General features: G+C 49.3%; 7 protein-coding genes across 7 annotated transcripts; 1 reads left to right on the top strand and 6 right to left on the bottom strand.

The window, feature by feature from the left end:
* Positions 1 to 3,351: 3,351 nt before the first annotated feature.
* EI90DRAFT_3047301 (chitin deacetylase) lies at positions 3,352 to 4,926 on the bottom strand. Its single transcript, XM_039059542.1, has 11 exons — positions 4,848 to 4,926; positions 4,600 to 4,772; positions 4,482 to 4,521; positions 4,391 to 4,418; positions 4,288 to 4,318; positions 4,175 to 4,235; positions 4,090 to 4,117; positions 3,903 to 4,034; positions 3,704 to 3,839; positions 3,508 to 3,628; positions 3,352 to 3,456 (listed from the first exon to the last, which is right to left on the bottom strand). The coding sequence occupies exons 1-11, from the start codon at positions 4,890 to 4,892 to the stop codon at positions 3,439 to 3,441; spliced, it is 813 nt and encodes a 270-aa protein (XP_038918899.1). The 5' UTR covers positions 4,893 to 4,926; the 3' UTR covers positions 3,352 to 3,438.
* A 5,904-nt stretch (positions 4,927 to 10,830) lies between these two features.
* Positions 10,831 to 12,407, bottom strand: EI90DRAFT_265235 (uncharacterized protein). Its single transcript, XM_039053401.1, has 3 exons — positions 12,339 to 12,407; positions 11,187 to 12,257; positions 10,831 to 11,133 (listed from the first exon to the last, which is right to left on the bottom strand). Exons 2-3 carry the CDS (start codon positions 12,187 to 12,189, stop codon positions 10,991 to 10,993), a joined length of 1,146 nt encoding a protein of 381 aa, XP_038918898.1. The 5' UTR covers positions 12,190 to 12,257; positions 12,339 to 12,407; the 3' UTR covers positions 10,831 to 10,990.
* A 2,213-nt stretch (positions 12,408 to 14,620) lies between these two features.
* EI90DRAFT_3014456 (uncharacterized protein) lies at positions 14,621 to 16,044 on the bottom strand (the record flags this gene model as incomplete). Its single annotated transcript, XM_039056785.1, has 10 exons — positions 14,621 to 14,696; positions 14,778 to 14,913; positions 15,012 to 15,143; positions 15,208 to 15,235; positions 15,305 to 15,365; positions 15,427 to 15,457; positions 15,527 to 15,554; positions 15,621 to 15,660; positions 15,753 to 15,937; positions 16,009 to 16,044. 10 exons carry the CDS (start codon positions 16,042 to 16,044, stop codon positions 14,621 to 14,623), a joined length of 753 nt encoding a protein of 250 aa, XP_038918897.1.
* A 923-nt stretch (positions 16,045 to 16,967) lies between these two features.
* EI90DRAFT_3047295 (uncharacterized protein) lies at positions 16,968 to 17,670 on the bottom strand. The gene is made up of 2 exons (XM_039059541.1): positions 17,517 to 17,670; positions 16,968 to 17,426 (listed from the first exon to the last, which is right to left on the bottom strand). The coding sequence occupies exons 1-2, from the start codon at positions 17,664 to 17,666 to the stop codon at positions 17,142 to 17,144; spliced, it is 435 nt and encodes a 144-aa protein (XP_038918896.1). The 5' UTR covers positions 17,667 to 17,670; the 3' UTR covers positions 16,968 to 17,141.
* Positions 17,605 to 18,737, bottom strand: EI90DRAFT_264688 (uncharacterized protein). Its single transcript, XM_039053392.1, has one exon. It carries the CDS (start codon positions 18,428 to 18,430, stop codon positions 17,765 to 17,767), a length of 666 nt encoding a protein of 221 aa, XP_038918895.1. The 5' UTR covers positions 18,431 to 18,737; the 3' UTR covers positions 17,605 to 17,764.
* Positions 18,738 to 19,899: 1,162 nt separating this feature from the next.
* On the top strand, positions 19,900 to 20,890 carry EI90DRAFT_3047291 (transcriptional coactivator/pterin dehydratase). Its single transcript, XM_039059540.1, has 5 exons — positions 19,900 to 20,242; positions 20,334 to 20,351; positions 20,412 to 20,422; positions 20,492 to 20,606; positions 20,690 to 20,890. Exons 1-5 carry the CDS (start codon positions 20,108 to 20,110, stop codon positions 20,708 to 20,710), a joined length of 300 nt encoding a protein of 99 aa, XP_038918894.1. The 5' UTR covers positions 19,900 to 20,107; the 3' UTR covers positions 20,711 to 20,890.
* EI90DRAFT_264841 (uncharacterized protein) lies at positions 20,622 to 21,839 on the bottom strand. The gene is made up of 3 exons (XM_039053396.1): positions 21,733 to 21,839; positions 21,073 to 21,668; positions 20,622 to 21,011 (listed from the first exon to the last, which is right to left on the bottom strand). The coding sequence occupies exons 2-3, from the start codon at positions 21,390 to 21,392 to the stop codon at positions 20,753 to 20,755; spliced, it is 579 nt and encodes a 192-aa protein (XP_038918893.1). The 5' UTR covers positions 21,393 to 21,668; positions 21,733 to 21,839; the 3' UTR covers positions 20,622 to 20,752.
* Positions 21,840 to 27,002: the final 5,163 nt, after the last annotated feature.

Genomic DNA, 27,002 nt, shown 5'->3' with positions numbered 1-27,002 from the left:
ACGTGCGTTCCATTCAACTTACTCCACAACGATGACGAAAGAGCACCACATTAAGTAATCTTGCCCTCATCGGAAAGTGGAAGTATGAATCGCGTTCGAGCCGCGTCCGTGATCGTGGGTCCGCGCCTCACCACGCTGTACGTTATCGCAGAGCTTGTTTGTTGCAATGCAAGATTGCGCAGACAATAATTTGGTGGACCGTGGAGTGAAAGCTACAGGGGTTCCACCAAAAAAATAAAAAATAAAAAATAACTTGGTGGCTGAATATTCGCGTAGGTTACAGTGCACATGACCACCGTACTCCCGAGCGGCATGGCGATAACCTCGATCTAGCTCTCACGGGTCCGAAAAATCACTAGGTCTTTAACTACGGTACGTCGCCTAATTGTTAGTCTGCAGCCCAAAGAGGAAGCATCTTACCTATCGTACATCGTCTAATTGTTAGATGTCCGACATCCGACATTAAGAAAGCGAAGAGGCTTCGGGTCGACAAGAAAGGAAGGGGTTATGCGCAGGACAAAGGAACAACGGTACCTTATTTGAGTGGCAAGGCGACGGCGCGACGGCGGAGGGGCGCACTGGATGCCAGGTGGACGTCACTGCTTCGCTATCAATAGTTCACGCTGGGCGGGTGAAATTGCCATCTATCAGTGTGTCTCGCACTCTTAATCGCTGCTCACTCAATCGCCACCAATCCTCTTATGCACTTCTCACATAAAGCTCGCCATCCAAAGAATCGCCTCTCTTTCCATCCCTTTCAAACTTGACCCTCTCTACTCTCATGGATCCTACTATCGAGCCCTGTCTGTTTAATCACTGTGACGGCCCCAGTTGGTTGGGTAATTCACGGCCTGCCAGTCTTTCTTGCCGTAGCCAGGTGGACAATTCATCCGTAGATCGTGGATATCGCGTTCGAAAGTCTTTGAAGTGGCTGTCTTTGGAATCGTGATGAAGGCAGAGATGTCCGAGTACGGGAATCGAAAAGCAACGCCTTTCAAAACCAGGGCGCATGCATGCTTGCACATTCTCAATCAGAAGTCTCCCTAACATTCGCGTGCACACCATCGTAGCGTGTAAACTCAACGCTCCTGCAACTTTGAGAAGCGGATTTGCTGACAAAGAGTCAAAGACACAGGAGCGTTGAGAGGCATCCGCAAGTGTAATTGGGATTTGGTTAATTTACGATGATGACCATGCTAATGTTAGAGACTGTGAATGCAAGCATACATATGCCTTGCTCTTTCCAAGCACTGAAAGGAGCTGCTTTTTTGATTACCATACTCTGACATCTCTGCCTTCATCACGATTCTGACAAAGCCACTTCAGCAACTTTGGAACGATCACTGACTGACGTCCACGGTCCACGGATGCCAGAAGCCACCATACAAGACAACGAGAGGTAAATGAGGGTAGTGCGGTATCGGTGGGGGCGATGGAGGACCCTGGGTTATGGGGAATTGGCAAAAATAAATTCAATCGGGACCAGGCCCCCCTTTGCTATCTGTGCTGGATCCTTCCCTGGAGGCAGCTGGTCTATCTTCACACTTACTATGGCTAGATGTGAAGACGGCGTGAATCGCTCTCTCTATCTCTGGCCCTTCCATCAAAGGCATCCATTGCACATGGTCATCATGAACAATCCGACCTCGAATTTGGGAGGGCCTAACTTCATTTGCGATCCTCATCAAGTATAAATTGTCACCCATGACGTCTCTGCCATCTGTGCTACGTGACTGCTCACTTCGTTGTACCACCCCCATCGCGAATTCACGCTGTCACGTTGAATAGTATGCTACAAGTGCTATTGTCCGCTTCTATGTTGTCGATATAGCCCCGTGGGAGGATGTTAATACGCAATTCGACGGTTTACTGCGTTATGGAAACAAGCACGCTCGCTTCACGAGATGGCAGATTCCGCGTGCTAGTGCTCGCTTGCTACCTAGTTCAACTACCCAAACCCATTTTGTCCATGGAAACCACTCCGCTCCAACTTGATTATCACAGCTCTGCGCGAGCGCGTGTTCAGCACCCTTACCTCCGCATCTCATCCAAAACCCTCCACTAATGTAGTGGATACCAGTGCAAGTTTCGCTTCCCTCCATGTCATTTCCGTGCTTTTAGGGGCCTGCTTTCGAAAGCTTTCCAGCCGGTCTACATGATGGTCTTAAACCTCAAGTACCAAGGGTAAACGTAGAACGAATGTGGTCCTTCAGGCGCGCTTCCATTCATTCAGGTGGCGTCTTACGTTTGTGATTTTGGTTGTGAAGGTGCCGAAGTCTGTCGCATCCTTCGAGGTTTCGGGGCCTGAGTAGAGATTCGAATGAATAGTAGACCTCAGTGTTGTGGTGGATGTATGACTGTATTCCGAATAACCATTGGACTAGAGTGCTTCGCGGCAACCTGCACAGCAGACTGGTGATGCAGTCAGCATTGTTTGAATTAGAGCGCATTGTTCGTTACCATGGGTCAACACTCCTTCCAATTGGGCCGTCGAGGTGGCACATTCAGACCACTGGAAGGGGGGAGTACTTGAGGGGGACGAGGGTCCGGCCGATAGTTTTAATGGACAGACTCAACCAATGATTCCTCGTACTGGAGCTTTTTCAGGTATCGTGCAAGCCCAGAGAAGTGGGAACCTGGACGGAGGATTTTGATCATCGTAATTCTCGATTTGTGGTTCCCACAAAGTGAGCCGCAACGAGCAACTCGCTTGATGGTTTGACGCTAGAAGCATCGCGTGGCTACCGGTGTGGGTCGCAAATATATAATGGGGGACCATTCCCGGTCAGGTCCTTTGGATGGGATTGTTCTAGCCACAATGTCGTTAATGGAGATCGAAGAGTTAACGGACGAAATGATCCATAATATATAAACGACAAGCCATTAAAGTGGCAAAGGCTGCTCGGCTCTATACACATTAGTGGCAAGTAATGCAAGCTCAGACCGATATTCTTGGGAAGCTGCGAATTGACAGAATTGCAGCGGAATTGTCGTGCGGAAATGGTGTTGATGCAATATGGAAGCTCGGTGGAACGCCCACCAATTTGCATCGTGTATGCCACATGAATCGTCCGAAATTCGAGACTTAGTTACAATACCATTTCTGACTGCAATTCACACCTTGTCATGATTGACCTTATTCGCCGTAAGGTGTTGTTGTACACACCCCTTAGATCAGCCCATCCAGAAGATGGTTGCCGCCAAATTACCTCAGAAGAGAGGAATTCGCCCCAACTGAACGAACGCATGCATTGTATTAGCAAACGATTAGAAAACGACGCGACGTGGGTGAACAACAAGGAAGGGAAGTGAGCACACAATTAAATTGGGGGTGCCACAAAGAAAGGAATGCTGGTTAGGGTTGTCGCATCCCACAAGTCAGCCACACGATAATTTATGAGCCCGCGGGTTTCCACTAGCCAAGTCTACAGCTAAGTTTCAACATTGCCAAGAGGGCTATTTCAAGAACGTAAGCAATAAAGACAGTCCACAGCGAACTTTGCTTACCGAAGGCGTCTGAGGTGCGGTTATCTTTTGGTAAGGCTCCACATTCAAACATTGTGCGACCGTAACAAGTTGATATCCCCTATACTTCAGCAATTTGACTACCCAGGGAATAATCTGGTGACTGAGAAATGTGATAACATAGAAAAGGAACGCGTTATTAGACTAGCATTTAGGAAGGATCATACACACAACGTACGCAGTGGGTTGCTTAGTCTCATGGTTCAAAGCCAATAGGTTCGAAGGATGCTTTCCAAGTGCATCTTCGTAACGTTGCTTCGACTGATCCACAGTGGCTCCTGTCGAATCCCCGCTGTCAAAGTCCCAAGTAACCACTACAGTACGGACACACCCGGTCAGACTCCGTGACGATGTTAGATTGCGCTGTAGATACGTACCACTTTGACCCCTCTCACGAGCAACCCTGCGAACTAGGTCATTATACGCTCCGAACGGTGGACGCATGATCGCTGGGGTGACACCAATAATGCGTTGCAGGGCCTGCTCGACTCTCCGCATCTCGCTGTGGACTAACGTGCTGAGTCAGTTTCCTTCCATGAACACAGCTGTCAAGAGATACTGTACTTTCGTCATATGTTAACTGTGTAAGATTCTGTAATCATGAAGTGAGATGTGAAAGAACGCTGGTTTACAGTATAAGCGACCATACCAAGTGGGCCCATGTGTGCGAAGCAATTTGATGACCATTCTGATACGCATACTTGACAAGACTGAATAGAAAAATGTGAGCTTTGGTGGCTTACAAATCATGAGAACACGCACTCTTGCGATGGCTGGGTGTATATGCAGCGCCCTAGATCATGGGAGAGAGAGAGAGAGAAGATCAGGAACGCGCAATAACGACGGTGAGTAAGCGACGACGAACAGTTATTCCCATTGAAAAAGAATGTTGCCTACATATCCAACAACTCTCAGCACATACAAAAAGCAAGATGCAAGGACGGGCCAACGCGTACCTTTCCCCCGGCCCAAGTGAAATAGTCCGATATTTCCTGGCTTCATATTTGTTCAGAACAGTGACGGGACCATTGGTAGGCGAGCTGGCAGCGAGCCAGCTTATGTCCAATAACTTACAGATAATCATAAGGACCATCGTCCAACGTCACAGCCGCTTGCATGGGGTTCACACAGCTCGTAATAACTGGTGGGTACGGCCCCGCGGGCGTTGGGGCACGGGCATCCAGATCTTCGACCACTGCCGCACGAGCTTTATGTGCCTTAGGAATAGTGGTTGCAGAAACAACGGACTGGATATTGCGAAAGCGATTGTGTTTTCGTTTCAAGGTTCACGCCATAAAAAAAAAAACCATCACAAAACTTACAGCGACGGCGAGCAGTTCGGAGAGGAGGCAAACGAAGGACTTCATCACTAATGTAACCGCTAAAGGAGAGAAAGGGCGAAAGGAATGAGGGAGATGGGGATGCTGATCATCCCGTGAGTTGCCTATAAATATGCCTGAGAGTACTGTCAACCGCACAAATAGAAGAGCATCACCGGACACGACTCTCGGATCAATTACATAAGCATCACATATATATATATTCCTCCGGAGAATCGCGGCGCCGAGAAGCGTGTAAGCACGAGGCCTGTCACTTGAACTCCTACATGCGAGGTCGACCCATCCCGGTCGCCAAATCCTCGATCTTTCCATCAATATTTTTCTGCACCTCTTTCTCTCGTCGTACCAAGGCATCGCACACCTTTATTAAGCTGTCGTTCTTTTCCCTCTTCTTTTGCATTGGAATACATATCAACGTCCATGCGCGTCACCAATATTCTCTCAAACACGATATCAACTCAAGATATCGTATATACCCTTGCCATCTATTTTTGTCTTGATGTCGTTCTCATTGCCGCGCTGTGCGCCGAATTTTTCACTCCCTTACTCGAGGCTGAAGTGATACCTTTTTTCTCTCTATTCCATGTATGCGAGTTCTGATTGTATTTACACACCGCGCATCTAGCTTGATTCCATTATTTTGTCCGCCATGAATAGGCTACATTAGACGCGTGGAGTTAATGGTTCAAAGATATGGTGCTGCGCAAGTATCTCAGTTGATACATCGAACAAGTCGCGTTCCCAATTTTCCGACGGCGGTCTGATGGCGTCGGTGCCAGCCTTGTGCACGTGCAGCTTCGCGCGCTGAGGACCAACTATCTAGCGGGACTCGGTCGCCTAGACAGGTGATTCCCTCTAGTCGCCGTGAAGATACGCTCACGTCTCACAATTCAATTACCCGACCCCCAGCAGATACGAAATATTGTTTTTCGTTACGATTTCAGAGGCTTGCTATACTGTGCATGATGGCTTATGGCTGACCCCTGCTAAGTAGATGTGTCAGCACCGCGCATGGTGCACAGTGACCCTTCGCTGTTGCGTCTATAATAGCCATATGCTGTCTCAGGATATGGAATCTTCTCCGTAGCTACATGAATAAAGCGCGTTTCCCTGAGCTTCTACCCGTCTCCAGCGCGACGGCGGAACTGGCCACGTTTCTGTTTCCGTACTTTGAGAACCAGACAACCACCTCTTTCGGCGGGACACGTTGGCATGAGTTCTCCAGTATTCACAGTACAAACCCATATTCATTCCCCTCAGCCGCTCAGCTCAAGTGCTGGTCAAAGGTTGCGATGAAGCATTCAATGTGATGACACTACCATGTTGCACACATGCACAGCGGCGGCATGGAGCTTATTCCCAGTAAACGAGAATCTCCAAATTATATCCTTATCATTTTCAAATCCTCGTTTCAGCCAGTTCCAGCCCTCCCAGATAAGCTAAACCTCATCCGACCTTAATATCATCCTCCTTCAAATTCACAGCGTACTTAATCTCTTATTTAGACCTTCCTCGCTGGATGCAAATTACGCCTCGTGGAGCTAGGACCGAAACTCACCCACCGGTCTTGTCATGCCTCCCAACGTTCCCCCAACACCAAACAGTTTCCAGGCAATACCATGTCTTCTTCAGGCGTGACAGTCCTACCATCTATTCGAGAGAGTGCCGCTCCTACAAGACACATAGCCCTCTTGTGCAGGAACACGGACTGTTACGCAAGGTAGGCCAACGCGCGTTAGAGGACAGATAAGGGTTAATATGATTGATTGCAAACATCATCATTCGTCATTTCGGGTTGCCAAATGGGCGACTTTTATTTTTTTAAAAGAGCAAACAACATTATTTCACGGAACCTTGTTGGAAGGAGGGAGGATATGCCATATTACTTCTTCGAAGGGAACTAACTGTATACAATGGTCAAAGCATTGTGACGATTCGATTCGGGGTATGCCTCATTTTTTTTCTCGTTACGCCCACTTCCCACTTCACTTCAGTGCCACGCTACTTACCTCTCTCCTTCTAGAGCCACGTAAGCCTTTTTCAACGGAAGAAGGTGCAATCAACGTTTTCTCACTCTCGTCCCTCCGTCCACCCACTCCACATCTATCTCGAAGCCAGTCGAAATCATATTCAACAGCTTTCTTGCCGAAATCCACGTATATCCCTCCATGGCCGATGATTACCACTGGGACATCGACCTCAGAGGCTTACATACCGAAGACGCCCACGTTTCCAGCGTTCCCGATGCAGAGTTAATCCACGAAGTATTCAACGTTGTTTCCTCCGTACGGAGTCTTTAAAAAAAATAAACAGTTCATCTTAAATTGGCTGATGTTTTGACAGACGAGCGACCAGAGACGAGCATGGGGAGAAGAATGACCCGCATATGCATGCAATAAGCACGACGGCAGCTAGCACCCAAGGTCGATACGACCTACCGTGAGCTTTGTCACGAGCTGCCCGTTTGGGACGTTCTTAGTCATGGTGACACCCGAGCGTCGCCAGAACTATTGACCGTCTGTATATTATGTATTACGTGGAAGGGTATCAAGCGGTGATAAAATAAGATGTTGATATCATGATGTGGCGTGGCACGAGCTCCGAGCCACTGTCGTAAGTACTGTTGGAGATCACCACGCTTATTTACAATTACTCTGAATTGCACGCGGTATTATGTGCATATTGATGCGAAACAGCGTCGATACCACTAATTTCTTATCCGATTGACGTGTTTTCATTGGGTACCGGCTATCCCTACACGCGGTTTTTGGTGAAGTCCGTCGTACTTCAGAATCGCTTGCAGGGGCCCGACACCCAATTAAGTATTAGTCAATAGTTCGATCCCTAAAAAATAGACCGACGTTATGTACTAATTAATCTTCTGCCAGCCGTCGCCTCGGGGCGCCGACAACGCCACCAACAACTTTTATATGAGCTTTGGCGCCGGTCGGAGATCCTTGATACGACTACACTGGACAACACGGTGGTCGGCTGCGTCCCCCTTCTGATGCCCCTGACATTCCTCCCATCCCCCCCTTCAATCCCGCCTGATATGCAACCCCAACACCGATATATCCACCTTCAATCGATGAGGACGCTGAACAGGCGCTTGCGCGGAGCTGTTATGGCGGTCACGGAATCGAGTTGAAGCGGAAGGTACTATCGACGACGGTTTCCATGGACAGAATGGGCCAATGGATTTGGGTAGTTGAACTTTTTCGGCAAGCGAGCACAGAGAGCACGCGGAACCTGCCATCTCACGGAGCGAGCGTTCTTATTTTCATAATGCAGTAAACCGTCGAATCACTTATTGAGATCCCCATTAATCTTAGTTGACAGCATAGAAGCGGACAACAGCGGAATGTACTGTAGCATACGGTACCCATGCACCAGTCTTCAACGTGATATTCGCGATGGACGGTTAGACGATGCTGGGGGTATATAGTGACGTGAGCAGTCACAAAGGAGGGACTCGTAGCGTGGATCGCAGGGACGTCGTGGGTGATAATTCCTACTTGATGCGGGCCGCAAATGATGTTAGGCCCTTCCAAATTCGAGGTCGAATGATTCAGGATCGATAACCATTGGGGCCGCAATTGCTTTGACGGAGAACAGTAGAATAAAATGGAGAACTTTGGTGGCGACAAATAGCCGTGATAATCCACCCCAGGAGGATAATAATCTAATTGCCCGTCCTTACACATAGATAACCTTCAGTTTACACAATGTCATTATTCGCTTGCATAATTCTAGTATAGTTTACGGGTGATGGTGAGGGTGGTGAGACGGATATTGGATATTGCTTATGTAAGCGTCCCCGGTCGAAACGGTGGATGGGCAAAAGGGGTGTGTGCCAGCTGCTCCACTAGCTCCTTTGTTTTCCCTCTAGCTCGGCCTGTGTTGGCTTGTTCCGAGGAATGAGAGGATCTTCAGCAACCTCAAGGGCGTAACATGCATGTCTGGGCTGCCAACGAATAGATTCGAAGAGGCCCTGTGGAGATCTACCTGACCTCCTTAATGTTTCATTTGACCTTAGGTTGAATCCATCAAACAATTGTGTTGCCTCGTTTGAAATGAAGTTGAGGACACGAGGATACAGAGATCCTTCTGAGGGATAGATCCGCTGACGAAACGGGCGTTTGAAACGGGCCAAGCGACATAGCATGAGACAGAAGCGCAGGAACGCATGGTATTCGCTCTCGTTCAACCCAATCGGTCTGCACATACACATCCGTTCGAGTAGATCTCGCCCGAATACCACCTCAACCAAATTGAACGGCTTGCGTCCTGTATCCGACGTCGTTTCCAATATTTTGAATCGACCATACTCAAACAGGTCCTCCGAGTACATCCGCTTCCACAACTGGGTGGTCTCCTCAGGCGAAGTGTCTGGGCCTTGGGGAACGAGAGCGGCTGGGGCACGTGCCATGAGCGCACTGACAAGCGTCTGATTGAATCCCCTGGCGAAAACTTCACCAACGAATCCGAGTTCAAAGACCCCGATGTATCCGGTTGGGGTGTAATCGCACATAGAAAGATCCATAATCAACGTGTGAGGGAAGGTTGTCTGCAGATATTGTTTGACACGACGGCTGCTATCGGTGGTTTTGCATAGCAGGTTGAGGCAATGAGTCGACCTATCCCATCCGCTCACCTGCGGATTCACTGTCACATCTCGAACTTTACGGTATGCCAGAACCCCCCTTTCCTTGACTGCCTCAAGGTCATCCTCCAGCTCGAGAGCTGCTCCCGAAAGGCGTATCGATGTACCATACCAGATATCAGTCATAGAACGAATAGTTGGTGGTGTTAATGGTGATGGAGCAATGGATGTATCAACCAGAGGCGTTGTCTGCATCCATGTAGGAAGGGGCTCTTCGGGATGATAATATGAGATCGGGGTTGTGGTGAACGCCCTCATGAGGGGTGGATGTGCCCCAATAGGAAATGGCACCCGAATGTTCTTCCATCTACCGCCCACCAGCCCACGGTTATCGTGCTGACCCTCCTCGTACCTCAGGCCGAGCCAGATCCCTTTAAGATTCCACTTCATCTGGTTCGAGAAATCACTAAATTGGAGAGGCTGGTGAAGCGGGGCGAGAGCTAGAATGCACCTCTCGAGGAGAAATTGTTCCGTTGTAGGGTCAAAGGCACCAGCGAAGATACTTTGCTGTGGGCGGCTGCATGTCACCGTTTCAGTGACGATAAAATCAAATCCCACCACCAGCTCTGCTCGCGCATTGTCCTTACGGTCAGTCGATTGGGCACGTCCGCGAATCTCGCGCTGTAAGGCTGCCTCACTAGCTGCATCCACCATGGGGGGACATGACTTGCAAACGGCGAAGCGCTTGTCGCCTAATTGAACCCTCCAATGAGGGATCCCCCAGCGTTCCAGCGTCGAGGCAAATGCTTTGGCAGTCAGACTCAGGGATGAGTCGTGGACCTCGAGTTTAACGCCATCAGAAGCATCAAAGATGGTGCCAATGGCAAGTTCGTTGATTGGCCAGATCGGCAGTTCAGTGCCACCCAGTATGGCGCTCGCATCGAGACAAACCATGAGACAATAGCGGATGATTGCTCGCAGCTCAGCTATGTGGCGTTCGGCTTCAAGGACAGTATCCTTGTGGTAGTCTTCCGTTTCCGCCACCATGCGAGACAGGAAAAGCTGTTGGAAGTACTGCTGGGTCTCATATCTGATAAGGGTAGCAAACTCTTGGTGAGAAGGAAGGATCTCCGCGTTGCAGAGGCGCGAGACAATGCCTTGGGCGAGATTAAGAAGTTTCATCAGGTTAGACTCGCTTCCCATTATCTTCTCTCGCCATTCAATGGATGGCGCCCAGTTTGCATCGTTAGTCACAGGCAGCAAGTCGATATTGATTATTGGCGCTCGTAGGTAGGTAAAGGGTGGCCGTCGCTCGATGAGCGCAAGGTGCAAGCGAAGGGGATCAAAGCTAACGGGCCGCCTGGTGAAATCTAAGTTATCACGACGGTGCGATGGAACCTTAAGCAAGCTGAGTTTAGGTCCCGTCTTAATGCCAACCCAGGAAGCATAAGTGCCATTGTATGAACAGGTCTGCTGCGTATTGACGGCGATCACGCGGATTGGCGCTTGGCGGTACGCCCGTTTAGGTTGATCTGGCAATAAGATGACACATTATGCACGTCGACAGGAACCAGTGCTCACTCGATGCCTCATTTCTCCACCTATTGACGAGCACTTCGGCTTCCAATGTCGGAGCAAGTGACTGGACAGCTCGGATCGGGGCACCTGGAAAGTAGTATTAGAAAATTGATACAACACCCGAATAATTCCAACGTCACCTTGAATAATTGCGACTTCGCTTGCCCAGCTTGGCTCACTGTCCTCCGCCGTGCCGCACAGCTGCTGGATAGTGAAGCAGCGGTGAAATTTGGGTAAGGGGATGATTGATCGTGGAGTAGGATCGAATGCAGGCTGCAACGGTACCGACGTGGGGTAAGAATGGAACTGGGAAGAAGTGACTGAATGCGTTGGCTGACTGTTCTGCTCATCGGAAAGACTGGGACGTGATGGCGAGGTGGAAGATGGAGAGCAGAGAGGTGGTTTTGGTAACGACCCACCGGGAATCGACTCGACAGAAGGCAAACAACGACGGAAAGTGCCTTGGGAGCTTGGTCGATCTGTAGTTCTAAACCCACTCGAGCGGGTGTTAGGCAGTGTGCCGCACGGGTCCCGGGGATAATGGCCTGAGCGATCCTCACCCGATCGTGCATGCTCATAGTCCCATGATGGGCTTCCGGGCACACGATGAGAGGTGTCATACCGCGTCCGAAGTGGTCGGTTCCGGCGATCGGGCGAAGATGGAGACTTACTGTTAGGGGATGATGAGCGGCAGCGGGAGTAGGTGGCGTTATTAGAATTTTCCAGCCGCCGCCCAGGCGTTGGCTCCCACGGAGTGGCTCTAGACTTACGAGAAACCAGGGGCGGTAAGGGGGATTCTGACATATTATCGAGCCTTGGGAATGCCGCGTTTGGTTCAGATTGAACAGGCCCCGTCCCTGAAAAGCCAGGCTCAGACCTCCCGGGCCCAAAGCGATACGTCGTCACGCGTCCACTGGGCATAGCTAGCGAGACGCTGTGAGTCGGTTGAGGGGCGGGGTCGGCTCGGGCGGCTTTGCGTGAAGGCCGTTTGGGCTTTTGGGACGACGACGCTTCAGGGTCATTCCCAAAGCTGTGTGAATTGAGGATATACGCGAACTTTTTGGGTTCCGCTGCAGTATATGGGTGATACTTCTTGATAGGAGATGTAGTGATGCGGTCAAATCTACGGTTTCCCCTAGGCATCCTGTGAGGTGAGGATGAAAAGGGGGGCTAGCGAAGACGCGAAGAGTCTTCGTATGAACGTAATGTGACTTTTGGCGGGAAGTATTCAAAAGTTGGATTGGGGACAGGTCAGTGCAGTGTGGACAGGAAGGCGGCACGAATGCAAGCACTTGAGTGACGGCAGGGGCCTACTATTTGTTTGTCTCCCTTGGGCGGGGGATCGTGACGTAAGGAACTAAGGAGTAAAAATCCGTCCTCGGGATCAGAGTGGCGCTGCGCACGAAGGTCTACGCAGATTTTTCCGAGTCGCTGTCAAGAGGCTAACTTAATCTGAGTCCGTTAAGAGTCTGATCAATCGAGGAGAAAGTCGGAAATGAATGGTATCCTGTGTTTGGGCACCGCACGAACGAAAGTGCCGTAGAGGGCTGAGTAGAGTTTTTGGTTCGGAGAGCGCGTTTTGTGGTTTACTTGAGTCTGTTTGGGTCCGAACGAGTGGGAGAGAGAAAGTTGAGGACAAGCGTCCGGAAACGCAGGAATGGGGCGGCCTTAAGTAAGTGGGAGGTATGGGTCGACAAGGAAATTTGTTGGTGTTGGTATTGGAACGATCGGAGATCGTTTAGGTCCGTTTGAGCGAGAAAAGGTAAAAAAAAAAAAAATGGAACCAGGTTCCAAATAACGAGTGAAGACTTCCCGGGGACCGCAGGAACGAGGCAGCACTAGGAGGATGATTGAGGCACTGGCCAGTTTCGCGATCGTTCGGCGTGATTACGGAGAAACGACGACTACGAAGCCCCACAGGTGCAATATACGTCGTAAAAAAAGGGTCCGTAAATCACCGTTCTTACGATGGAACGACCTGGAAAGCAGAGAAGCAACACAAGGCAACTCTTTGAGTACAGTATCGTTTAGCCAAAATACCCGCTCAGCAAGGCAAGACGCTGTTGAATAATGATTCGAACGATAGAGCCGAAAAGATCCGCCGTTGTTTGCTCAGCAAGCGGACGGATTATGTATGTACGTTTTAATTCTCGCTGGCGTGGGTCCCTGCCAAACGAGCAGGCTCAAAGCAGCGAAAAACAAAAACACGCCAGCGAGGCTCCCCGATCACGAAGAGACGCGCCTTAGAGGCTGCAAGTGGGAGGACGCGGGACGCGGGGGCAATATCAATCTCATGAGGTCGATCAAACAAAAACAAAGGAAAAGGAGCACCCTCAACTGTCGAAAAAACTTACCGAATAGTGAGGCTACGGAAGGGCTCAAAGTGAGCAATAAGGTGTTGTTTTCTCCTAATTTCTAAAGGCTCGAAAGTGTGAAACCCAAGGGGTAGAAGAAGACGACAATTAGCCTCTTAGGGCGCCGGAACCGAGGTTTCGTTCGACAACAACAGGCGACCGTGGGAGTCGGTAAAGACCGAAACCCCGTGATGTAGACATGTGTGACTCAGTATTCATGCCAGTGTGTCAGACTCACTTGGCTGTGCCGCCGAACGCAGTGGCCGGTCGAGGCCAGGTTGGGATCCGGCCGGCCCTCAAATAATTTGTAATTATAGCGTGCGGTTATTTATACCCCGCGATTATGACGTTGACGGCATGTCCTCATGCAAGCTGTCAATCACGAGCTAGGCAGCCCTCTATAGATAAAATCACGAGCATGCACGTACAAGGGCACACCAAACTTCGAATTCCCTCACAATATTGCCAGCAGACTAGTATATACGTGGTTTAACACGAATCCCTCATGCACCCAGCTCCCCAGCACACTCGGTCTCTTCTTTTTGTTCGTCCAAAATCAGAGGGGAAAAAACCCCACCAACTTTAATTTCTCATCGTTGTGTCAAAATTCAACAATTTTAGTACAGTACACAATGCTGGGAGATCCGCGAAGACCGTGATGCGTTATGTCGTGAACATGACACTGTTAGGGTGATGATGATGAAAAAAGGCAACAAAGGAAAGAAGGGCAAGAGGGTCATAACGACAACAGTCAAAAATTGGGACCCACTTCCTCGAGCAACAATCCACACACATCCACACACACACAGAGAAAAAGCATGCGAATTAAACAGTAATTGATCGAGTGGAAACGAAACAGTGAAGATCAGACAAAGATGAGGCAACAGAGAGGAGGATCTTGACTAGAATTACAACAGCGAAAGTTTCAAAGCTCCCCAAGACATGGGGGAGGAGGCGTAACGAAGAAAAGAAGAGTTCATACACAAAACATTGGGAAACCAAGTATGTAAATGGAATCGTGTCCGTACGGAACTTGGGGTCGTTTGCTCGAATGAGATGAGATGAGAAGGAAAAAGAAAAATCAACAATGCCATGCGGACTATTTTAAAATGCAAACGGGTGGGTGGCCGGGATCAGCACTCATTAAAAAGATGGGGAGCCTCAAATTGTACTCACCGTAGGCTTCTGCGGGGAAGTGACGCGCTGATATGGCGACTTGTTCAAACATTGAGCCACCGTGACGAGTTTATACCCCTAGACTGCAACAACTTGATCAACCAAGGCACCAATTGATGACTGACAAAATAAAAAATAAAAAATGGGAACAACAGAAATAAGTGATCTCGGAGGGACAGCAACGAGAGAGACCGTGCGTACGCGGTACCGGGAAGCGTCTCATGGTTCAACGGCAGCAAGTTCTTCGGATGGCTGGCGAGAGCGCCCAGATAGGTGTTCTTCGACTGTTGCACAGTAGCGCCAAGAGAGTCTCCGCTATCAAGGTCCCACAATACCACTTGCACATTGCGAAAATAATAAAATAAAAGGGTCGTCAATTTTATCGATCCGATCGCTCCGATATGAAGCAAAGACTGTGTGGACGGTGATACGTACCACTTTCATTTCTCTGTCGAGCAACTTGACGAACGAGATTATTGACGTCACCGTACGGAGGTCTCATAAAGGCGGGAGTGACGCCGATAATTCGTTGAAGAGCAAGGTCAACTCTGGCCATCTCAGAAGTTACTGCAAAGATGGGTGGAAGAAGTCAGCTTGGGACTCTGAACTTTGATTGAGAACGACAACTTACACTTGCTGAAGGACAAGCTAGGGAGTGACTGCCAACCGCGTGCATTACATTAGCCCCTCCCACAACCAGCCGATCCAAGAAAAATGAGTGATCTTACCAAGTGCGCCCACGTGTGTGAGCCGATCATGTGTCCCTTGGAATAGGCATATTTCACTCGACTACAGGAGAATCAAAATACTTATGTTGGATTAACATTCTAACATGGAAAGAGTAACTCACGCTCGTGAATCCGCGCTGTATATGCATTCATCTAAAGGGATGTTGGGGTTGTCAATTGAACGAATGAGTCGAAGCAGCGAAGGTATGATGGATGACGCACAATTGTTTCCGTTGACGAAGAAAGTGCCCTATAAGGAATGTGACACCTTAGATCCCCCCGCATATGCGATAACAAACATGTCGCAAGGACATACCTTTGCGCCAGCAGCACTCAACAAGTCGACGATACCGTGCCTAAGGACGCATACAGTTAGACTCAATCGGTCGCATTGACCACGCACTCCAATGAGGAGTAGGAGGACATGTATAAAAGGGAAGGGGCTCACTCATAGATATATGGCCCATCGTCGAACGTAAGCGCGACCTGCTTATTATTCTTGCAGCTGCTGTATATGGTAGCAAGGGGTGCGCGCTCCTGAAACTCTTTCAGCTCCCTCTCATTGAGCTCCCTCTCGTTGAGCTCCTCTGGCTCCCTCCCCTCAAGGATGGGGGACGCTTGCACGAGTAAAGACTATACGACCAGAAAGCACAATGAGCTTACAAACGCACGATCATTCCACGATAGGGAAATTTGATACGCACGAGCAGGAGGGTGAACTTGAACACGGCCTTGATCATTGAGAGAGTCTTCATCGGAGTTCGTATCATAAAATGACAAAATGGGGGAAGAAGAAGAGAGCTGCACGGAAAGGATGAGCTGGGGAGATGCTGGAGTCCTGCCTAGGGGGATGAGAGAGATCATAGTTATATTTATTTATAAGAGGGGGGCGATTAGGTAAAATCAAAGCTGAATGACAAGACCCTGTCCACACGTGAGCTAGAAATAAGTACAAGAAAGCATACGTAAAGCAAAGGAATTTCCGGAAGCGTGATTCGCGGCTGGCCCCCTTCTTTAACTCTCGAAAAGGAATAGAAATCGTTTTTCGGCTAGCCTTTCTCCCCATCAGGAGGTCTTCGGATTCTTCGGCGCCTTCTCCAGCGCCTATGGTGTGGCATGGAAGTCCGAGCACAGCAATAAATTGTTGGTTTTTGTTTCCCTCCCTTTATCTTTACCCTCTCAATTTGAGGCCAAGACAATGATTTCATTGCAATGATGCAATCCCAACCAGGCACAAATTAATTGAAGAAGCGCCTCTTATTTATTTCTGAATCGCCTTTGCCGGATAATTGCCGAGGACGTCGCTAAGGGTTTTATTATTGGGAGAGTTTCCGTATCTGGATTAAATATTACCTAATCACTTCATTGGTTGTCCTTTTCGTTTCCTTTTCTTTTTCTTTTTTAGTGGAACCCTAGTACATAGCTTTTGCGATACAGGGTGTTTGTGCAGTGTACGTGTGTTCCCAAAATAGTAGAACTATTCCGGAGCCGCCACTGGTGAGGAAATGCTTTACGCACCGTGTGGGACTTCTCCGGCCCCCGATCACGGGGTCTAATCGGATCAAGTTTTCTCTGTTGCCGTTGAGGATGTGGAGGTGAAACCACGCTCTCCTGGCCTTCTGTCGAGATCAAAGACTCTCAGGCAATCCTCGCCCATGACCGAGTAAAATAATTGACGCATTATATGTCCGAATCTCATTGGATAGCTTACAAAAACATGAGGCATTTTTTCTACAACGCAGCTTCCCATTCCGATCAATGTGCAGGTGACGTCCAAGGCATCCTAGGCAAGAAGCACAAAAAAAGCGGTATCAGTAACATGTCTAAAATTAGGATATTAGTGTGAGAAAGTTGGGGTACGAACTCCCGAGTTCCACTTGCGGGCTCTAGGCTCATCGCATGACCCACATGGGCAAGACCGGCGTAAAGTGATCGGGGCGGAGAGAAGGAGAAGGAAACACGTAAAAGGAATAACGTACGATTGTTGTCTCAACCTATTCACAATTCTCTTCCGTGCATCACCACCTAGCGTTTGATGATGGAACTCACCAACCGTCATATGACCTTCGTGCAATTCGTACAAAATTTGGTGTACGACCGAACAAAAGAAATAGCAATTCTCCTATTCATCGCCAAAAAAAAAAGAAAAGAAAAATTAGATAAGAGATCCATGGATCGGTAACTTTATCTCGCGTGAATCTCAAATACTTACCCTGAATAAGTCATACTCCGCCGATTCTTCGCCGATGACCGTCAGAAGGACTTGGAGATCCATGAGCGTCGGTGGCTTCCTGAACCTCACTTTTGCCTGCAGGGTGTGAGGATCACCGGACAACAACGCCTCTTCTTCTCCCGAAAGCATAACCTGCATGCATGCATAACGACAAGTCAGACACAAACGGATCACCCAACCCGAAACGAAAAGAAGGATGAACAGCACACGTCCAAATAAAAATTAAATTAAATTAAACTCACCACATCGTTCGCCTGATAAATCGAGCTCACGCTCTTGATATTGAAATGAGAATTTCCCATCAATCCCAATCCCCAGGACTTCCTAACCCCTGCAGCACTCCTATCGAACCTCATCCAAAAATCTCTCTCCCCATTGAAGCCTTTCACCTTCAGCGTGAGGAACTCGTGCCTCAGTCCTACCGTCTCCTTAAACCAGGATGCCCAAGTGATCAAGTTGTCAGCCGGTGAAGGCGATTGAGGCGTCGTGGGTGAGTTGGGAGGTGTAGGGGTCATCGACGCGACACGAATGTGCTTGCACAGATCAGCGATGGGCATATTTAACGTAAGATGCGGATCTGGACTATTACGGATGTAGGAGAAAATGTCCTGTGAGTGAGTACTTGGATGTGGCGGATGGCTTTCCGACGGGGAAAGTGTGCTTTGGAGAGAACTATGAAATCTTGGTGACGCCGGACCCGCATAGTGCTCGGGTGGGAACAACGGTATGTCGACGTGTACTAAACGACCTTCGCGCTGGACAGGAATGGATCCCGCATCCGATGTGTCCCTGATTTCTTCTGCTTGGAAACCCCTCACGACGACGAATGCCCTCTCTGGTGGTTCCTCGCTTTCGTCCTTCGATTTCGAGCCTTTGAATAGTGCGCCGAGCATTCCATGGGACAACCTTTTTCGAAGCGTTGGGGACTCCAGTTCCTCAGGGCTTAATAAGGCTGGGTTTCGCGAAGAAGAACTGGGATAGGCTGGTCCAGCAATCAAAGCATTGGGGTCGTTAGGTCTCCAGCGGGGAGACCTAGGAGCTGCGGGAAGAGGGCTGGGTGAACGGGATCGTCGGGCGGAACGTTCGCGAGAAGCACTTCTGCTCCTCGGTGGACGAGTCAGAGATGGGTGATGGGCTAGTAAAGCGGGGGGGTCGTGATAGGAAGTAGAAACGGTGAATAAATGCCATTTAATGAGTCATACAAGGAAACAACCTACATGAGAGTGGGCTTCTATCGCGGGGTCTTTCGAAATTTTCAGGGAGCGATGTAGCACGTATAAGCGGAACAGTGACTGATAGATGATTATCTTGAGCTGCCGATGACGAAGGTGGTCCAGAATTGTTATTATTATTATTTTCGAGAGGGTTCAAATAAGGACTCGTCGGCGCAATGTACAACCCTTGATAAGGTTGTCCAGGTTGCTTATGAGTCCTCCAAAGTTGCGTCAGAGGGTTCTCGTTATCGGCTCCGGCAAACTGATAGACGTAAGACCCTAACACGAGAAGCAATTTCTCACGAACACGATAGCTCGTCTCTTCGTGCTTCAGCGTTTCGTCGATGGTGGCGACAAAGTCGCGATCGGCCACTGAGGATATGACCATGGTTTCAGGGCGTGTATGAAACAAGATGGCCCATAATCTAATGGTTCTCAGTTGTGTCAAAGCTTGAGAAGGGGGAGATGCTAGTAAGCGCCGAATGACTCGAATGGCTTCTTCTGCGAGTGTACGGTGACTTAGGGCTAGATCGCACACTTGATTGAGCGTGATCCAATCATCGTTTGGGTTTTCGAGCAACCCAGCTACGATATTTAGAAGTTAGCCGCAAAAAAACAAAAACAAAAACAAAAACAAACAAAACTGATGATGAGCGCTCGATGTCATTTGAATCTACTCACATACAAGTTCGTTCATGAGTTTGAGAGCCTCCAGCCGCTCCGAGTCAGCCATTACAGATACCCGGAAGGGAATTCCTTGAGGGAAGAAGAGGTAAACTCTTAGGGTTGAGGTAGGAAAGCGACGGCCTGAAAGGGCGGTAGTTCTTGCACAGGCTTTAGTTGACTCTTGGCACCTGCTTACAGGTGACTATTACAAATGATACTGATGGCGCGCTCTTGAACCCGTACGGATCGGATGTTGGGAGAGATTGCCCGGGGATCACACTGTATCTGATCCGTGGCAAACATTGGTTTGTTTGGGCGCTTAATGGAAAAAACTAATTGATCTCCCCATTCAGCAGAAAACATCCAATCAAATGTCAGATTTGCCAGCTTTCCCACGCACGTGCTTATTTCTCTCTCTCTCTGAAAATGTCAAGGTTTTGCCGCCTTCATGGGCGTTTCATCGCACACCAACGCCGAGTTGTGCCATCCTTGGCCATCTTCAGAGGATTTTCGACGAGTCCCCACTTTAGCTCTTCCCTTCCTCTAGATTCCACGGAGGATGAGGAACGATCCTTAGAGCATCTGCCAGTGGCAGAAGATGCAGCTCCGCTGTCGAAATCCACTGGCTCTCAACGTGGAGAGGGACGCGTTCTCCCAGCTAAGATTTCCGAGGAACAACTCGCTCACCTCATGCTTCTTGGATGGGGCACTACTACCACCGAAAGAGGAAGTCGCTCGTTACGCAAAGAGTTCAGATTTCGGAATTTTAACGAAGCTTGGGCGTTTTTGACCATGATCGCGATGAAAGCCACTCAAGTAAACCATGTATGTTTTGATCAATTTTAAAGGAGTTGTAGTTCAACACAGGGGTTATCAATGCTTCTTTTTTTTTTTTTCCCAATGAACCGGTTTTTAGCATCCAAAGATCACAAACGTACGTATCGCCTATTGTCGGACTGACGATTCTCTTTCTCATCACCACCATCCTTTCTAGCTATCAGCCAGGTTAGTATTAGTTCCTACCTCCCTGTGTGTGTGTGACAAGCTTAACCCGTCCAAATGAACGTCCACCAGCGTCCGCATTTCCCTCTCCACACATGACAGTGGGAACACCATCACAGAGAAAGATGCGTCCCTGGCACGCTACATCGATTATGTATCCAAGATGTTCCAGCTCCGGGATAGACCAGTCAGTATTACCTCTCTCATCCACCCTCCTATCAGCTGATCTTTATCCCGCTTTTGTTTTCATTTTTCATTTTTTTTTCAAAGCCGAGGAGAGCACCTTTCTAAAAATAGAAATGAAGAGCAAGATGACGTTGTTATCCTTTGCCGTTAGCGCAAAATGATCTGCGCTGGAACTACATCTTCCAATATGTATGGATGGCGGAACAGCAAGTTCATATATATTAAACGTATAGAATGGAATATGTACTTCGAAGTGGCGAATACATAATTAACTTGACTCGATCGGGCAATACTGCGAGCAATCTGCACAACTGTCATGATGGTACGATGCAATGGGAAGGAGCAAATGGTCCGAGGCCCGAGGCCCGCGACCATAAGGCCTCGGACTCTTGACAGAGATATTGATCTACGGCGTGTTGGGGAATTAGCATCATCATCATCAGACACGAGAATAATGGAATACTCACCGGCCTACTGAGGGGGACGCCCCACCTGGGCATCCCCCCATGCAGGAAGGTTCAGGCTGAACAATCCGCCACTCAGTTGGAGCGCAGACCATACGCCCAGCCCTCCCACTCCCTGAGCAGGTGACTGGCAGGTGCCCAAGACTTGCGGACACACCACCAGCCAACACGGCGAGGGTTGATGGATCTTGGTGCCCCCCAACCAGCTCGTTGAGCTGGCCAATGCTGCCACCACCGCAGCGCCGGTCCGATCGGAGAAAGAAAAGAAAAAAAAGGAAAACCACGACAACGAACGCTATGAGGGAGGGAGGGGTTAGTAGCATCCAAACGATAAATTATAAAGAGACGAGAGAGAGAGAGAGAGAGAGAGAGAGAGAAAGAGAAAGAGAAGCAAGCGCATTATCGACATCGAAAATATCCAAGCAGATTAGTTATAAGCTAGCTTGCCCATATCAGATCTGGTTCGATGTTTTCCGTCCAAGCTCCAAGAATAAAATGTGTCGTCACACGGCCCCAAGGCAACGGACAATAGCCCATCGCCCCAATCGCGTGGAATATTACCTAAACCAAAAAAAAATCTTCCAAGTCTTCCGCCCACCCTAGTTGTTTGAGACCGCCATGAGAAAAACAAGACAAAACAAGGCATCGCTTGCAGAAACTCACGAGTTACTCTATGACTGCTTCGGAGATGACCAAGACAACCTACGGACAGGTGGAGAGCGACTACAATACGAAAAGGTCAGAAAAAGGCACTAAATAAGGGTCAATGTAGCCTCACTGAAATTGTATCGCGCCTCCGCATGCGCCCGCCCACTGCTTTGGCAAAGAAACGAGAAAGGAAAAAAAAAAATTGCACTTGAGATAGCAGTCAAATATAATACAAACTTGAAGGGGAGAAAATCACTTACGGAATTGTGGAGCGGGCGCACTATCACGTAAAATTACAGTGCACTCGCGCGGACGACTATAAAACCCAGCCACCAGTACCAGGAGTCATCCAAAACTAACTCCATGCAAATAGTCAGTTGGCCAACGGTAGAAATTAAACTGAAGATATGAACGCACCACGCTAGTCCACAGATGAAGCGATGCGGGCTCGCCACAGCACGACGATGGCCCGCAGGCAGCCAAGAGGGCTGGTGCCCAAGGAGTTGGCGAGGAAGAGGGGTTGTTGGAGAGAGAGATCCACATCCAACGCCCCCTTTTATGCATTTCGCGCCCTCTTGAGCGGTAATAATCGGGCCGCACGGTTGTTTCTAATCATACGATTTTGGAAATAATGAATCAGACATCAATCTGTCATCAGAACTTTTGGGATATCTTGTCCACCGATTTGCACCGTTCAACCGCCCAAACGTTACCAGCATGCATGCCTTGGATATCCGCTGCCTGGTGGGTGCAGGATGACTGTAGATGGCGTTAAAAACGAGGATGAGTGAAGTTGCTCGAGAATGATGGGACCCTTCCATAGCTAGCGTTTTCCACGCTTCAAATTGCGAATGCTATGCACTGCTCAGATAGCCGAAATGAGTGGATCTTATTCAAAGCCAAAAGATTTTGGGCCACAGAAAGAAAATCAGCCCCTGTCGATGAGCTTTGTGTTTTCCCAAAGCGGCCCCAGCTCCTCGCAGAGATCAGTCGACGTCGACGTACGGGGAGATGGGTTGGCAAAGAAAAAGCGGTCAAAGACTGGCCCAAGTTGTCGACTGACTGATGCCAATAACAGGCGCTCGCTCAAGACATCCACGGAATCGTCCGTGGCTTCCAATTATTTAATATAAATGAAGGCAGGGTTGCTGATCATCTCATTGATGGGAAAACTAATTTTAGAGCAAGGGGCGATTTCCACCTTTCTTGCTTGTGACTACATATATCCTTGCAAATGTCTAGACGCTCGTGTCAAGACTAAAGGCCCTTTGTGACCCATGGAAGATGCTATGGGCCACGATCGCCCATCCCTGGAGAAGGGAGGGGAAAGTAATGTAGGACTAGCAAAGTGGCCGCTGAACCTCCATGATGACAACTGAATACACGTCATGGGGCACGGACAGATCGAGATCGGGTTTCGGCCATCCGGACGTAATCGCCTGAACAGATAAGCCAGAGGAGGAACGTGTGTGATCGGATTTTTCGGCGAGTCTTGAAGCTTCTTTCCATGAATTAAAATCCGGAATGAGCCTCCTTTGCCGCGGGGCGCTAAACTCATTCCCCCACACACAGAATGGGGACCGAGCTACTTATCGCACGATTGCTATGATCCCAGACGCTGAGACACAACAGAGAGAAGTGGTGCTGGTGTTCACCAGCACGGCTGCGGTGTCACGTCAGCATCATTCCAGCCACCTCAACCAACTGGATTGAGTAGTAGGGTAAGGTAGTTGCTTTGGCTCTGAGATTAATCTCCACGGTTCAAGCTGTTTCCTTGGAATGGCTCCTCCATCATCGCGCTTTGTGGCATGATACGACTAGGGGGCTCTTGGCAAGTAACGCCCATCGTTAAATGCCTCCCCGGTAGGCGCCCACAGTCAATACGCGTGTATTTTGGTCGCATCTACGGCTTAGACATGCTCTAGCATTTGCGCAATCTCTTATCTTCATGGCGCTCGTGCTGAGCATCCAAAAGATGCGCTGCTGTTGTAATAAAATAGCACTGACAGGGCCCACCGAGCGTCGGGACAATACCATGTGCTCTTAGAATCGAGAATCCCAAGTTTCCGGAGAATATCTCAGATCGACTTGCTGATCAGGACCACCGGCATGGTGTAGAGCTGGAAAGCCGTTGCGAAGTCTCGTTCAAGTACAGTCTGCTTACGCCCAGGTCGTAATCTATGCGTGGCAAGTGGTCCAGTCAGATTCACAGAATGGGCTTTCTCGTGAAACCGCAGCACCATAAGCTGCTGACCCGTGAATCAGCAGCCGAAAGAGAGACAGAATGGTTGATTCCTCCCAAGGAGCTCCTGAGCAGTAAATGGGTGCAGGTCTTTCAGCGCCAGGAAGTCAATTTGACGCTTTGCTCACCCTGAACAGAGCGTCAAATTGGCTCATTGCCCCTCGATGATCTGGAGTGCCAGCCGAAGTTCTCGTTGGCAGCTTTGGCTGTTTTAAGCAATAAGCCAAAAGAGGCCCGAAGTTAATGGTCGCTCGACCCGCATTGGCATAAGTGACATAGCTATCGGAGTGATCACGGCAGACCGATCATTGGACGTCTCTCGATATGTTATCCTGATTGCACCTTTTGGTACGAGCCAAGCTGTGCGGGAGACGATAAGGGGGATCGAAAGATATCCGATACAATCTGAACTAAGCTCAGCCATTGAGCCCTTGTACGGCTCTTAATTTCTGTAACGAAATAAGATGTTGCAAAGAGACGATCATACAAGGCAGATGTATTTAAGTAGAAATAAAACTAGATGGGGTCTATCCACAGATCTGAGGCACAATGCAGAGTTCATAGATATGTTCGGGCTGGTGTGCACTTTTTCCACAGTGAGGCCAGAGACTTGACCGGCATTTACGATGCGAGCGGGGATTATCCATCCCAACATCTCAGAACCCTTCCTGGAGGGCGCAAGCAAAGAACGAAATCCAAATAGTCGAAACTGCATACGGCCGAAAATACTCAACGCCCGAAGCGCAGAGTGCGAGTGCCAGGGAGCAGCGCCAACCAGTCGAACCACCTCCTGGGTGCCCATTCTAGGGTGAAATTAGATGACATAAACGCTCGTCGCCGCTGTGTTGTGGGGATGGAGGCTGGTGTCTTGCTCAGCATGGGCTCTCCCAATTCAATTCTGGCATGACGACCTGAATGGGAACCAGAATGGACTTACCCGTAGCTTGGCGGCACAAACACGCGAAGCTTCTTAACGATGGCCCACTCCTTTAAGCCCCAATCTCATGAGTGTCGGAAGGGGGAGTGCGTGCTGCTGGCGTGGTGGTGGGACCTTCACTAGACGGAATGTACTTTCCCCACACATCCACCTCCCTTCGTTCGCTCTACTTCAACCATCGAACTGGCCCAAATCCTTGAGCAGAGCGCACGCCGCAACTCACTTATTCTCCGGCGCGGTGTACCCAGCACACCATTGTCCAAGTTAGTCAACAGCTGACCCGGGCTCGCCGTACTCCTTGAAACTAACCAGTTCTAGTGGACGCCAGTATCCTGTGCGTTGCTGGGGCTCATCGGACTGACTCGCATTGCAACATTCACCGCGCATCTCGTCGAATACAAAGGGGAGCCGCTGCTAACGGCATCAGGCCAACGATTAGTATTTGAGAGGAACCATTACTGCGATGGCGGCCCTCAATTCAACGTGCTAAAACTCGCTTTTCCCATTGTTTGAGTAGAGATAGCGTTTCGATCTCGATAGAATCATTTCACCTGATATGATTTTTATCATCTTCCGGACTTCTCTGGTGCGCTACGACTCTACCGTGATTAACACATGCGTGAATAACCCTGTTGTGTGTAACCTACCTCGTACCGACAGACAATTGGGCCCTTGTCGATCAAATGATGAACTCCGGATCTGGAAACCTTTATGTACGACACTGAGACTCAAAGCTCACTGCACATGTGATGACACCGCCAATCTGAGGCACCAAAATGAGTCCCGCACTGGACTTATGAGAATCATTTGCGTTGTCTTTGGCTGTAAGCCCCGTGTGCCCGTTCTACTCGTGTTTGTTCTGTGCTCGGAAAATCCAAATCGCAGGGTCCCCTTCAACGATATCGTGCTTGCCCCCGGCTGTGCGATCCCTAACGCGTGTATGAACCAGGGCACATTTTCATTGAGCGTTTAATTTCCCGAATAGATAGGTGTTGGGTACAATTAAACGTCGGAAGTTGTACCCATATATAGGTAGCACCTTCGGGATGCATGAGAGCGACTGGGGTAGAGTCTGGCCATCACCCAGCTATTGGGCATGACTAAGGAGTACATATGCCTACCCGCAATACTTTGGCCAGTGACGGAGGCTTTTCATGCGGCAGTTGCCTGCGATACACGCATGCCAGATTATTTCGACGGAAGCCCTGGGCAAGATAAACCCGCGACCCCTGGGATGCTGTTTAGGCTCACCCTATGCTATGCTAGCTTAGGTGGGACCCTAATCCATGGCTCCGTACCAAACCCATCTCTGGCGGGGACGGGCGTCATCACGAACATAACCCATACTTCATTTATCTTGTCAGCGTCGCGATGTGGAACGAAAGTGGAGCAGAATGGAGTTCACTAAAGACCCAAGGCAGCGAACGCAGTCCATGCAAGGAACCCCTCTAGTAGCTGGTTACTGCATTGTGGTATAGGATGACAATAGCTCATTTGCGTCACGACATTGTCGAAGCAATTCTAACTTACCCGCTCAAAGTGTCCATCACCCTACTCGGCCCGAAGCAAAGCGGCCAAAGCAAGCCGACCGGCTGTCGCCTCTTCTTTTCCCTATACATGTACGCTGTGGTACATCATCTAACTAATAGACGATGTTCCACAGATTCCAATAGACATGAGTGACAGCCAACTGAGCCTGGGTTCAAATTTCCTCGAGAGATATGGACGAGACCTTGCTTATTGCGCCCGCACGCCCCCCATCTATCATGGTGCCAATCGGGATAAGCAAGCAAGCCTTTTGTCTAGTACCCCAACGCGCGCGCACTTCAATAAGAACCGTATGGGCTTGCCGTGTGACGTCCAGAGTTGGCTGCGCTAGAGAAGACTCGAGCAGCTACAGGGTACTTACTATACTCGGCGGTGCAATTCGCAGCGAACGGTGCCGTCACCTGGCACCAAATTCTTCTTTTTTGCTGTGTGAGCATCAGCCTGGCAGCTAGGACTGTGGCTTAACTTCTGAATTCCCGACAACAACTCACGGAAGCTAACGAGGGACGACACGAATGGCCCTGCCGGTCTATTGTGGAGCATCAGTAAGGCTAACTT

Source organism: Cantharellus anzutake, assembly GCF_015039405.1.
Source record: "Cantharellus anzutake strain C23 chromosome Unknown EI90scaffold_12, whole genome shotgun sequence".
NCBI lineage: Eukaryota > Fungi > Basidiomycota > Agaricomycetes > Cantharellales > Hydnaceae > Cantharellus > Cantharellus anzutake.
Note: the sequence above shows the minus strand (reverse complement) of the source record. Positions and strands in the feature narration are given on the sequence as shown.